Genomic DNA, 14,226 nt, shown 5'->3' on the forward strand with positions numbered 1-14,226 from the left:
GGTGGGTGAGTGAGTGAGTGGATAGATGAGTAAGCAAGGGTGGAAGTATGAATGGTTGGATGGATGAGTGAATGGATGGGTGAAAGAGGGTGGATGATTGGATAAAAGGGTGGATATAGGTGTATAAGTCAACGAATGGATGGGTGAATGAAAGTGAGGGGGGATGGATGAAAAGGTGAATGATGGATGAATGAAAGGAGGGATTGAGTGAAAGGGTGGATGGAATGAAAGGGTGGATGGAATGAAAGGGTGGATGGAATGAAAGGGTGGATGGATAGATGAGAGAAAGGATTGATGGATGAGTGAAAGGGTGGATAAACAGATGGATAAGTGAAAGGATGAATGGATAGGTTTAAAGATGGATGGATAGGTTTGGATATGAAGGGTGGACAGACAAAGCGGTGAAAAACTGAATGATGGATGAAAAACTGAATAGACAAAAGAATGTAAAGGGGAAATGGTGGACATCAGCAGGTAAATGGTAGGATGAATGGATAGATCGATGAAAGAGACAATAAATATCTTCTGGGGAGAGTCATGATGATTTGCTTCATTTGCTTGGTGCCATAAGAGCTTTGGTTCGTAGTGGAGATATTTTCAGTTTCTTCCTACTCACATACTCAAAAATGTATAGTATTGTGCCAAACAACAGCATTTAACAGTATGGCATTAAGAAGGTGTAACTATTGCAAAAAAAAGGAAATGTTAACATATTATCGCATTTCTCTTTCATTTTGTGTAATATTAACCTTCTTTGTTTATATACACACATTTATCATGTGTTTTGTTGTGTGGTGCAACTGTTATAAAGTCGTTAAGTATCATCATGTCTTGCCCTTAGCCCCGCCCCTGGCCCGGCCCACTTACTACACCGCTAGCTCATGTTAATGAGTACCTGCACTTATTTTTTCCCATTTAAAGCACTGACCTTAACAATTGATGCAGCATTGTTTCTGTTTCAAGACTGCCCGTTAATGTAATTATGCGAAGTTTAATCGTGCATGGGAAGTTATCTTAAGGTAACTTTGAGTATTTAATACTATCACATCCGTGAAAAATTCATTAAACTAATTTTCTAAAATAAATGTTGTAGTACTGGTAAAGTTAGATATCAACATGAACTGATGTATGTTTTTTCATAACTGGTGTTCATTTCTTTCCAATAATGATACAGAGATTCACAAAACAAAGCACAAACTGGCAGATGCATCAAAGTAAATACCGGGAGCAAATGGGCAGATTCTCAGAACCTGCACCTTTGCTCCCGGTATTTTTGCATTTGGGATGCATCATCCCAAATGCAAAAATCGCAATTTAAGGAATCTCTAAATTGAGATTCCTTAAATTGCGATTGCATTTAAGGAATCCCAAATTGAGATTCCTTAAATGCAATGCATGAAAGTTAAAAAAATAGCGAATTCGCTAATAGGGGGAGCAAATTACCATGAAGTTGGCCTTCATGGTAATTTGCTAAACTTTGAAAAAAGCACTTTTGTGCATTTTTCAAAGATTCATGTTGCGCACACACATGCCCTTAGAGCATGTGTGTGTGCAACATATGTGCATAGATCAATTTCAGGGGTGCAACAGGGTGTCATTTTGACACCCTTGCACCCTTGAAATTGCATGAGCAATTTGCGAATTCCTACTGGTACTCGCTAATTGCTCATGCAATCTCCAATACATTCCTATGGGCCTGTAGGCCCATAGGAATGAATGGGACAGCCAGCTAGATTCATCAAAGTCCCGATTTGCGAGTCCTTAATAGCGATTATTAAGGAATCGCTATTAAGGACTTGCAAATCGTGATTCATGTAAAAATCGCAAAATAAATTGCGATTCCTACATCCTCCTTATTTGCGATTAGCAATTTGCTAATCGCAAATAAGGATGCGATTTCAAGGGTGCCAGGGGTGTCCAAAGGACGCCCTGTAGCACCCCTGAAATGTGAATTCACACTGATGTTGTGCACACACATGTCCACAGGGCATGTGTGTGTGTAACATGCAACTTAGAAAAATGCATTTAAATGCATTTTTCTAAGTTTTCACTATTTACCACGAGGTTTGACTTCGTGGTAAATAGCGCTCCTAAATTGCGAATTCACAATTTTAAAATGTTTCATGAATAGCATTTAAGGAATCTCTAATAGAGATTCCTTAAATGCTAATCCTCGCAAATTTGCGAATTCTTTATTAGCGATTTTTGCATTTGGGATGATGAATCCCAAATGCAAAAATTGCACTCGCAAAGGGCCAGATTCTCAGAATCTGGCCCTTTTGCGAGCGCATTTCGCTTGATGAATCTGGCTGAGCATTCCTTAATTGCGACTAGCAATTTGCGAGTAGCAATTAAGGAATGTTAAGGAATCGCTATTTTAATAGTGATTCCTACATGCATAGGCTTTTGCTATTCCTAAATAGCGATTCCTTAAAAATCGCTATTTAGGAATAGCAAAAGGCTACGTTGATGCATATGCCAGAAAATGATTGTTTGTAACCTGCTGCTTCTTGCTTGGCTGCTTTGGTCACTCCCACGTAGGAAGTTTAATATGAGAAAGATTCCATGATACTTTAGATCGTAGTAACTTGCTCGCAAGGTTTGAAATTTAATAACCAATGGAAAAAAATCTCGTACGTTCACCTTAACTGACCTCATAAACGTTCTCCAAGCACTTGTAAGGAGTTTGGGGCCAGATGTAGGTGGCTAAATACCGGTCGGTAATGCCGAAATTTGTTACATTTCGGCGTTACCGACCAGTATTTAGCCATGTGCGATGTAGGTGACTTTAAACCTACATGCAAAATAAGGAATCGCAAAATAGTGATTCCTTATTTTGCTCTTGCATTTAAGGGATCGGAAATACCGATTCCTTAAATGCAATGTACGTAGCACTGAAAACAGTGCACCTCAGCATTAAGAAATCGCCATTTACCACCAACTTCAAGTTGGTGGTAAATAGCGATTTCCTTACAAAAAGCACTTTTTTGCTTTTTTTAATGTGCCAAATGGCACACATCCATGCCCTTAGGGCATGGATGTGCGCCACATGTGCACACTTCAGGGGTGCAACAGGGTGTCCTTTGGACATCCTGGCACCCTTGAAATACCTCCTGCTATTAACGATTCGGTAATACCAAATCGCTAATAGTGAATCTCTTCTCATTCGTTCCTATGGGCCTCCTAGCCCATAGGAATGAATGGCTAGGTATTCCTTAATAAGGAATCAGAATTACCGATTCGTTATTAAGGAAAGTTAAGGAATTGCTAATATTTTAGCGATTCCTACTTACATTCCATTTGGCGAGTCCTTAATAGCGATTCGGTAATAATCGCTATTAAGGACTCGCTACATGGAAGTTACCTACATCTGGCCCTTGGTCACTAATCACAAGGAGCTGAGGAGAAATTGACTCGTTTTGTTGATTCTTATCCGCAACGTGGGGCCAGGCTCTGAGTTACTGCAAGAATCACTGTTGTTACTGTTGGCTGTAGTTTATGCATTATGACAGCAGGTGGCACTGCACTTACATCGCACTGAGTAAACTGTACATTGTTGAACTGAAAAGCAATCATACTAAGGCACTTATGATGATGCCCTCATCGTTCAGTAAACAGGCTATTAAGACAAGCAATGCACAAGACTTTGAAATGGCAGATTAAAAGTGCAAGCTGTAAAATGCCTTGGATCACCAGGAAAGGTGGAAGTGCCAATAAAGCCAGGAAATACAGCTGAACGTTGTTAAGGATTGTTTGTTAGAATGCACCTACAGTGTGCTTGTTAAATGTGTGTAGTGCACTTACATTCTAAAACCAACTAGTGTTCAAAAGGGACAAGTGGATAGTGCGCGTGCGTCCCCCTGAATTAGGTGAGAAAAGTGAGGCATGTGGCGACAACCTTAGTACCCACACATGGTTGCGTGTTAACAGCTATTCCTAATCACCCATATGTACCAGGAATACACAATACCAGAACAATTGCCACTTCCAACAGAACATCTTTCTTAAAGTGCCGTGCGCAATGGCCACTTTCACCACGTCTTTCTGCTCCGATGGTCTTCATCAATGAGGGTGCGCTGATAAGGGACCTAGCAGGTTCGCCGGGAGAGTCACTGTGCAATGCGGCAGCAGTGGTCATTGTGAGATTGAGTGAAACCCTGCGGCCTCATCCGGTTATTGCATCTGCACTTCTGGGCATAGTTTGCAGAGTTTTGCTACGCAGAACTCCTAGAAGTTACTAAAAACCTCTGCGAAGTTCCGCGAGTGGCGGAGTGCAGTGCGAACTGCAATTTGTGCTTGTATTTCTGGCTTTTGGTTAGAAGTTCACCCGAGCGGCAGCTCGTGCTCGCAAATTTAATGTTCACGATCGCAAACTTACCGTTCGCGATCGTGAGTGCGAACGGGGGAAAAACTCCACTGCACATCGCGAAGCGGAGCTTTCTGCACTCTGTGAGCTCCACAGAATGCGGAATGCAGAAAACTCCGCAAACTGCGAACGGAGCGAAGCTCACCGCCCAGGCATACTCAGTTATAAGTTGGGAATGGGTAGTCCCGTCCCAGAGGAAGCTGAGCGACTGGGCTCTCACCACATCCAGGGATTTCCATGGTGCGGTAACAAATAGTAGAACTCCCCCACAAAGGCGAGGCCCGCCCTAAGAGCCCGCGCGTTGCTCTAACTTAGAGGCTGCATGCTGGTCAGGCTAACGTAAACCTATAACCAATTCCGTAGCTTCTATATGCTGATTTCAGCATGAGCGAAGCTACAAGATTGGATGGAGCAGGCTAACCCAGCTCATCTTTTGTAACTGGCGGCCAGTGTCTCCAATCTCACAGCTGTTATACAGGTGCTGTATTGGTGAGGCAGAAGTGTGCATGTCGGGCTGGCCATAAAGAGCCAGCCAGTCAATCCGACATGCGTACTCTACACTTTTGTCATCGCTGCTGCTGTCAATCAGCAGCAATCACCCCCTCCCTCACACTCGCCTGCAAGCACATTGTAGAAATGATTGATGCCATTTTACTAATATATTCACTCAGAGGCGCAATAAGAGTCAAATTTTGGGGGGGCTAAGAACAAATTTCGGGGGAGGCTAATTCTTCCAGCCATAGGCAGAGTGGAGATGCAGGGGCTCTTAAAATTGGGTGAAAAACAACAACAAAGCCTCGTTAACATGTACATGGTCTTTAAAGACCTGTGAAGTACTCGGGTGCGGTTGTGTGTGCCCGGGAAGCTGTCTCAGCCCGGGCTGCCACACACAACGGGGGTGCTGAAGCCCTTTGAGCCGACTGGGCATTGCACGCCTGTATTGACTGTGGCTTACTGCTGGGCTCGCAGCAGGCGTTGAGTTGATCCTGCACCCTAAGGGATGAACTGCCCCTGAAGGCAGGGTGCAGCATGTTAATAAATTGAGAATATATTTTACATGTTCTGACAGTAAACACTCACAGTTGTCATGATTTACTGTGAGAGAGGCGAGTAATCCCATTGTCAAGTACAGAGTTACACACTGACAACTCAGCTGTGCTAACTTCTGAATGGGACTACTAAAATTGGTACTTCAAAGTATCAAACAACTTTTTAAATTAAACTCAACTTGATGCCTAAAGTCGAAATTACTGTAACTTGTTGCTACATGAAACTATTAGGATGTTGCCACCCTGTTGCCCAAGTTTCCAAGTAGCCATTTGCAGATGCTCACCAGGAGACAGCCTTCAGCCGCCTCATTAGATGTGTAAACAGAACAGGTAACAATAGAGGCTTACCGCTGGAGGCGGTGTTACTTCCTTATGGAAGGAAGCAAAACGGGTGTTAGACTAAAAGTCAAGCTTCAAAGGTATAGATGCCTTTGAAGGGCAAATAGTAACCACACTCTAGAGGGGAATGCTCTTTTGTCTTGGTAGACAGGTTAGCAGCAGGGACAGAGAGGGGGAAACACTGGCCAAACTGTTTTCCATGGGATTGTAGCCCACAGGCAGCCACTGATCTAGGGCAGGCTACTGACCTCCACAAACGAAGAGAGGGGTTCAGTCATCTTGGTAGTGGACAGAATAAAGCACTCAGGGTTAGCTAGATACCACATTTTACAGGACGATATCGACAGGGGGGAGGGAAACAAGTAGCTCATTGGCTAGTGACCGTGACCTCTGCTAAGGGAACTTTATGGGTGTAAAAGGGGCACCCCCTGGCACCCAGAACTCATATCTCTGGTTGACTGGAGGAGAAGAAGAGCAAAGAAGGACTGCCCTCTGACCGTGGACTTGACAAAGAAGAGGCTGCACTGCTGCTCCTTGCTGCTCCTGCTGCTCCTTGGGCAAGCAAAGATAAGACTGTGACTGTGGTTTCTTGCTCATGGAGAAGACATCCCATGAGCCCAGCCAGAAGCAGAGGCTCCTAGAGTCAGTTGGCTGACTTCCTGCTCGCATCACAGGACCTCAAAATCTGAGGAAACCTGTCTGATGAGCTGGTAGCCCATATCACAAGATCTTCGATCCTCATAACAGTACACCCTAGGAGACTAAGACCCAATGCTCAAAAGTTACACCTGAGGCTGCTGGGCCTGGTAGATTAATAAAAGTACAGTTTGGGTGCCCACAAGGAACGTTATTGCTAAAAGAAGGAAACCGCTGGTTTCTTGCGTCCAGTGACCAGTAGTCCAGTGGCGACTGGACTATTGCTGGACCAAAGAGGACTTCAGGAGGGACGTTGAACCCTTGGTCAAAGGAATTCCAACAGGACTGTGGAACAAGGAGTAGCTCCAGGAAGGAATCCTTTGACCGCATTGCATTTTCAGCACCATTGAGCATCTTGTAACACCTGCATTAGGACCACTCCATACAAGTCAACGGTTAAACACCACTGACACTGAAACTGGACTGGAAACTGCTTTTTCTGGCAACGTAACTGTTTCTACAGACCTTGTTGGTCACCTTGACTGGCTCCCAGCTTGAGTTGGTTACCATATTCATCCTTGATGAAACGTTTTGTTGAAAATATTTCAGTGTCAATTTGGTTGAATTTACTAAAAACTTGTTCGCGTTTGAGTGCAACGTCTTGATCTATTGTTTCTGTAAAATCTATATCTCCTGAACCTTTCGGTGCATCTTTTTCATTTTGGTGTCCATACATTCATACAAATGCATACCATGTTTATAAATTGGTGTTGCATTTCTTGAGAGTTGTGTTCCTTTAGTCTTCAATTTGTTTTGATGCTCCACAGCTACCCAAGGTTGAGCTGAGGTTTGACAAAGGAAGCTTGATTGCTTCTAGAAGGATTGTTAGTGTATTACACGGCGAGGTCTCACAGCCATACCATATAATACACCCCATTTCCTCACATTAGCTAAAAAAGTGACAGGTCCACTAATCTGAAGGCTGCCATGTACTTTCGTTTCTAGGTATCAGGTAACCAGTTTTCAGGAGTACATACAGTAGTTTTTCTTACAGAACGTTCATTTTCTTCTACTACAGTTCGCTATATGCTTGTAGGAATGGGCAGGACCATGACAGACACATAAAATCAACTTCTGTTGTTTTACATTGCGGACACATATTAGGTAACCCAGAGTAAAATGTATGTATTCATTTAAATCCCAGCTGCACATCCCAGAACACTTGCCCTCTTCATGTCTGGGTGTTCCCTGCTCAGATTTCTCCTCCATTACCATCTAAGTCAGTCCAGCTTTATCCCAATCATTGTTTGCATTGCCTGGGACAGAGAGGTGAAAGTGTTTTTTGTCCTACCTGTCGCAAGAGGAGCATTAGGGACCAAATGTGTGTGTGGTTTATCGAAACTGCACCTCAGTTGAATTGCTGGGGACTCTGCAATTAACTGCACATAATTATTAAAACAAAAACAGTGCTCAGGGAAGGTAGCCACTACAAGTTTTTGCTATTCAAATTTTTGAAGGGAGATTTACAGCTATATGTAGACTTGCATGTCTTCACCCCTATTGGGCCTCCTAGTTCAGAATTTCAGAGTGTAAAGCTACTAATAGTAACATTTCACAGGTAGGTGGTATCTCCACTGTGGTGGAGCTCTTCATATGGGAAAGTACAGAAAAAATATGAAACATATTTAATATAAATGTAACGTATTCAAAAAAGTATCAAGTAAGCAAATACAATTTTATATCAGATTATTTCATTAAGTTAAATGTGTATGAAATATTGAATTAAAATAAGTGTATTTAATGTAGAAATAAATATTTTTAAAATCCACATACAGTAACATTTTTGTTTTTATTCAAAATGTGAAACATTTTGTCAAAAGTTATGTGAAGAATGAGTCACTATTCTTAGTTTTTTAACAAAAGGTTAGTGTAATTTTATTTTTAAATTAAGACTATTAAAATGCTTAAATTAATAGCAATGATATTACTTTTTTATGGGTTTATGATTATAGTAGCCATTTCCTCACTAAACACCTTGTTATTTTCCCTTTCCCATTTTGTACTAAATATTCCCAATTATCCATCCACTCCTCTTTGGTCCTCACACACTTTCGACTAAAAAGTAGGCTTACAAGAGTCTAAATCTCTTTAGAGAAGATAGGAAAGGCAGATATGTCTGCCCGTATTTGAACAGCATTTTGTAATGTGTGAGTACTACTATGTTATTTATACTTCATAGACTACAAAATGCAAAATGTGAATGAGGCCCACAGAGTCTGTAAAATGCTTTGGATTTAATCTTTGCAACATGCACTGAAAGCCCGGCATGGAAAGCCTGTTTCTAAACCAACAGCGTATTCCCGACGGCGGAAACGCCGTCTTTAGGGATCTCGTTGGGGCCTCCGACGGGCCGACGGTCTCAAGGAGCCCATTGGAATCCAGCCAGAATGACTAGCCAGTTTCAAATCCGACTGTCTACCTTGTTGTTAAGTGGTAGGAATTGAAACTGGAGATGTCGGTCGGAAAGCGTTGGACCTGCGGTCGAAGGCTTTCAGACCACCATCAAAATCGGCCCCTATGTGTTGCGGTAAATCACAGTCAATACCTTTTCTCGGCACCAATAAGAATCATATGATCTGGTGATGTGCTTCAAAACTAAAAATGGGTTATTTTACTGTTCTAAATACACCTGTCTGCTAGTCTGTTACAATTGTATTATCATTTGTAAATTACAAATTTGTATTGCAAGCATATGCCTTCCAAATTTAGGTGGTTTCATGTATTATTGTTTTATTTTAGTGGCATACGCTTACTTTTAAAAACAATTTAACCACGTCTCCTACTTGCGACGGTCAGACCATATGGCTTTGTCAAAGTTTTGTGGAATTGAGGTTTATTCAGAACTGGTGTGTCTGCCCTCTGTATCATCTTTTTGACCAGGATGGCTCGTCATGATGTATATTACACTGATGTCAGTATGAAAACGTTATGTGATATAATTCTGATGAAGTCATATTATTTAACTGTAAAATCCTGAACAATCACACTTCTCTTTTGGTCTCAGAAAGTTGTCAAGTATGTCAGCCTCATCCTCTCTATTTATGTTTGCAAAATTCAGGGAATGAAGTATATACTGATCCTTAAATGAAGTCCATACATCATTGTTTTCTATAATCTGACAACCCTCCCCCCCCAAAACTGTTGCTAGAAAGTGACTCTACAAGGCATTCTGTTTTGTTTACACCAATGTTCCATAACCCATTAGGAGTTACTTTTAATGAAAGGAGAAGGTGAAGTGAAGTTGAATTTGGCAATCGGCAAGGGAGAGCAGGCACTGAGGAGCAGCAATCCTGAAGGGCAGAAGGTGATTCAGACACAGCTGCAAACGCTAAAGGAAGTGTGGGCCAGCTTCATTCAAAACTCAACCAAATGTCACAGGTACTCTCAAACTGTGTCACTGCATCCTTTGCACTGATTTGATTTTAAAAATGTATAACTTTCTTAATTTCGCCTAATTTAAATGTACACAATAGTTTAAAGAATTGGTGCACTGCCCGCTCTTTATGGTTTAGAGAAGTACAATGTTTTAGCATTTCTTTTTTTAAGAGATAAATTGTAGGACTGTATGATTAACATCCACAGTCCATGTCGTGACCAGGGAGTACTGGCAGTGCTACATCAAGTCCTTATGCAGTGGGCAAGTCAAGATCTGTAGGTATTCGATCCGTTTAACTTCCCTCTATCCCACCTTAGATATGACATGAAATAAACTAGTGCTGAAACACATCCCAGTGAAACATGTTTTCAGTTTACAAACCCTAATAAGTAAAATCGGCTAGTACAATTGATAAATCTTCCTCCTCTGTAGAAGTGCAGTGCATTCTCCACCTTCATCAGACACTGAGATATTCCCTAATGTTTTCGGCATGATTCACATGTGTGCATGTCCAAGCCTCTGTAACTCATTAACCTATACACATAGGTCATCTTTATGAATATCTTATTAATACTGTTGAGACAGTAAGGTTAGTGGGTTAGAAATTTGGGAAGGGGTGACCCTTATCAACTTAATAACCACATTCTAGTTAGCTTTCAACACAAATTTTGTGGACATCTGCTCAACCTATGGTAGCTATTGCACAGCCATCATGCAGTTCCCCAGAGAAATGCATCTTAAGTTCAAGCAGTACCAGTATTCTTAAAAAGTGATGAAGCAGCATAATGAAATTCACAAACCACTTTAGAAAAAGAGAAACATGTAATAAGAAAAAAAAATGATTACAGATTAGATAAGGGGGACTGGAGATATGATTTTGTGAAGTTTTACAGGACAAAACTACTATTGAAAAATATTTGTTTTGCATCTTACCGGACCTGTGAAACAGAGATCTGATATACTATGTAGGTTGTCCCAGTCAAAGTTTTACCTTTGCACTTAGTCTCTTTTATGGAAGTCAGGAAAGGGCAATGTCGGATGCCAGTGAGGGTCCTGCAAAGTCAGTTTATGTCATCAATAAGCAGCCTTAGTTTGAGTGAGACAAATCTGGGTTTTTTTGCCACTGGGGTAGATCTGCTGCCTCACTCCATTCCATAGTTTTACCTTCCAACTTAGGGCCTGATTTAGATTTTAGCATATGGATATGGCAGGTGCCATAGGATATATTGCACTTGTAATAAAGCAGACAGGATATCCGTCACATTTATGACAGAGTAATTCATCCACCAAAATCTAAATCATGCCCGTAGTAACTTTTTTGGTACTAAGAGTCTTCCAGCACAGAAAGACTGGAAGCTTTGTTTGTCAGGCTCTACAAGGCTGGATACCTTCCCTACAAGATCCCACTGAACTAATTTTCAGCACAGCAAAAGCTCTGAGTGGGGCACACCTAGTGTTATTGCCTGCCTTGGGTGTAACCTTCCAGGGTAAACCTCCTTCAGTGTCCAGTCCTCTCAAGTAAGGATTCCATCTGCTTTTTTGTCCTGGTAGCTTGTAGCAGGCAAATAGAAGGTCAGACACCCTGCTCATGAACATCAGTTCCACTTCATGGATGCAAGCAGGAAACAGGAGTTCTTGAGTGTTCTTTCTTCCAGCAGAGCCTTCTTCTTTAGGACTAGCCTTCACAGTTTCAAAGAATAGTCTGAGAGAATAGTGATAAGTTTCTCAACGGGACTTATCCATGCCCAGCTTATTTTCTTGCCCTCTGTCTACTTTTGTAGGACTTCCTCTTTGCTGTACTGTTCAAATTTGCAGAAGCCTTAAATCTAAGATGGCTATTCCCTCATTCCACCAGATTGGGTCTGTAACTCTCACTAATCTGCACCCACTCCCGTTTTACAGGGTCCAAGCTGTTCCCCCTATTTTTCAGGTTGGTGCCTGAAGTTCTGGGGACTTGGGAGTGAATGAGAACAGATTTTGTTAGCCCCATTTGCCATCTCCAATTGAAAAAGGCAGTTTGGAGTGTGTACAACTGGCTCTTCACCCTCCCTTATAGGAAAACCATGTTAAGTGGCAGGTTGTTGATGATAGAAGTTAGCCTGGCATATGATGTCCACTAGTTCTAGTGGGCACCTTGTACCAGTCTAATCGACCCTTATTGATGGTGGTTGTAAAGTCAACCTTATAGAAAGCTATCCTAGTGGTAGCATGAACCAGCATTCTTCAGGCTAAGACTTCAGTAGGCGAGTTAAGCAAGTTGTTTTACCATATATAATCTCTTGAATACCAAATGAAAGGACACCACACAAGGTATATATCAAAAATATATGTATTTAATCTAAACACAACCCCTCTGCACTCTTTATGAGGTCAGAGGTAAAAATACAATACAAGTCACACAGTTAATATACGATAAGTTGCACAGTATACGTTATGCCCTAGGGGCCTCACAAATCATATACTAAGAAAGTGGTATAAGTACCACGTGAGAGTTAGAAAGCAGGCCTAGGGCCTGTAGAATCGCAGGGGCTACACTAAACAACCAAAGGTTAGGAAGTAGGAGACCCACAGGAGCCGCGTGCAGTGTCTAAACACAGGTGCGGGTTCCCATCGACTTTCTATTGAGTTCGTAAAAGTTACAAAGTTACAGTTTAAGGACACTTCCGGATGGACTAGGACGGAACCCCTTTAGACTTAGACACTAGGAGGGCCAACACCCTCAAGACTACCAGAGTACTCGTGTTACCTCACCCACGGAAGCCGGGTGTTTAGGTGTCTTTTGATGTCGGGTTTCGTCGTCGTTTTCTATGGAGAGCTGCAAAGAAGTGCTGCAGGCGACCAGAGGAAAAGTGTCCGGGTGGATCCAAGGGTGGATCGGAGATGTGAAGAACCTGAAAGCAGAGGGGACAGAGTCTGGGTCACTAGCGAGTGACCAGGAAGGTACCAGGAAGAAACCAGGCGATGTCGGGTGCTTGAAGGTGAAGAAGGTGAGTTTGTCTCTTCAGCCACGAGGTCCAAGAGGCATCGACGATGACCAGGAGCTGGATTCGAGCTGTGCCACAATGGATCTAGATGACTGTAGCATCGGTATCCGGATTGGACCCAACAAGCCTTGGCCACCGCAACCCACGCAGGATGTCGAGATTGGCTCTGTTGCAGACCAGCAAGGTCTGTGGCGTTTCTCCTTTTTAGGGAAGATGGAGCAAGCCTGGAGAAACCAGGATCGCAAGTTAGATTTAAGATGGCGTCTTCAGGGGGCTCACTAGCCAACGGGCAAGGAGCCGGGAAGACGTATCAAGCACAAATGTAAAGGTGGGGCCCACGGGACACTCGCGGAGTGTGGAGGCCTGAGCTTCAGTTAAAATGATGCTCAGAGCTGGGGCTTCTCATACCCCAATGCACAACTAACTGAGGCTTCAGGAAAGGAGTGCAGGTAGCAAAAGGCAGGATGTCCAAGATGTCCAGTCCCACATCTCTCGTGTCCGCCATGGGTCTCAGCTTTGCTGTGGATGTGGGTTGGGTCAGAGAAATCTAGAAGTCCAGTTCTTGAGTGGCAGAGTCTTCGGGTTCTGGCGGGAGCCTTGAAACTGCAAACCAGCAAAGTTGCTGTTGGTGCCTGTTTGCACTGGGTGGTCACTCCTTGACCACAAGGGAGATGTCTTTCATCTTCCAGTCAGAATGGAATGTCAAAGGTCCAAGATATGTCTTACAAAGATTCGTCCAGGATAATCTAAAGTCCTGGGGACACAGCTCCTATACTTATACTAAGGATGGGGGCTGGATTACCTGACTAGGTCCCTCCTATGGGTGGACCTGAGAAGAGGGTGGTTACACCCCTTTCCCTTTGTCCAGTTTTGCGCCAGAGCTGGGGATGGAGTGCCCCAGCAACTGGTTTGAACCGGGCTATGCATGGAGCACCTTGTGTGCCCCAGGCAGTGTCTAGATGCATTCACTGAATGCCCTCCCTGCCCCAATACACAAAACCCCTGTCTGGGGAAGTGCTGGCACCTCCCTGGACAGGAAACCTATTGTCCAGGCCGCCCTTGCTGGAGTTTCTCCCAACAACAGGAGGTCTGTGGCAGCAGCATCCATTTTGTGATGCTGAGTCTCTGTTTAACTTTAACTGGGTAAAGCAGTAACTTACATGCCTTTTCCCTCTAGAAGGGTGGAATGCTACCCCCGTCTCCAGAATTGGCGGGGGGGGGGGTAGTATTCCAAAGTGTTTGACACCTTACACGACATGTTTTGAGATAGCCAAACCAAAGTTAGCATTAACCGCGTGGATTATAATGCACTTAAGAGTATATGGTATGGCTATATCATAGAACAGCTATAAGGAGATTGTTCCGAAAGCTGCAGAGGGGCTCAGCTCATGCCAGAGCACCCTCTCACATAAAACC

The 14,226-nt window shown here is 43.0% G+C and overlaps 1 protein-coding gene across 1 annotated transcript in view; it reads left to right on the top strand.

The window, feature by feature from the left end:
- Positions 1-14,226, top strand: part of SYNE1 (spectrin repeat containing nuclear envelope protein 1) — a 2,319,318-nt gene that overhangs the window by 869,687 nt on the left and 1,435,405 nt on the right. Inside the window, exon 53 of the mRNA XM_086926873.1 lies at positions 9,656-9,828. Coding sequence (XP_086782999.1) covers positions 9,656-9,828 — 173 coding nt within the window. The remainder of the gene's footprint in view (positions 1-9,655; positions 9,829-14,226) is intronic.

Source organism: Lissotriton vulgaris, chromosome 6 (genome assembly GCF_964263255.1).
Source record: "Lissotriton vulgaris chromosome 6, aLisVul1.2, whole genome shotgun sequence".
Lineage (NCBI taxonomy): Eukaryota > Metazoa > Chordata > Amphibia > Caudata > Salamandridae > Lissotriton > Lissotriton vulgaris.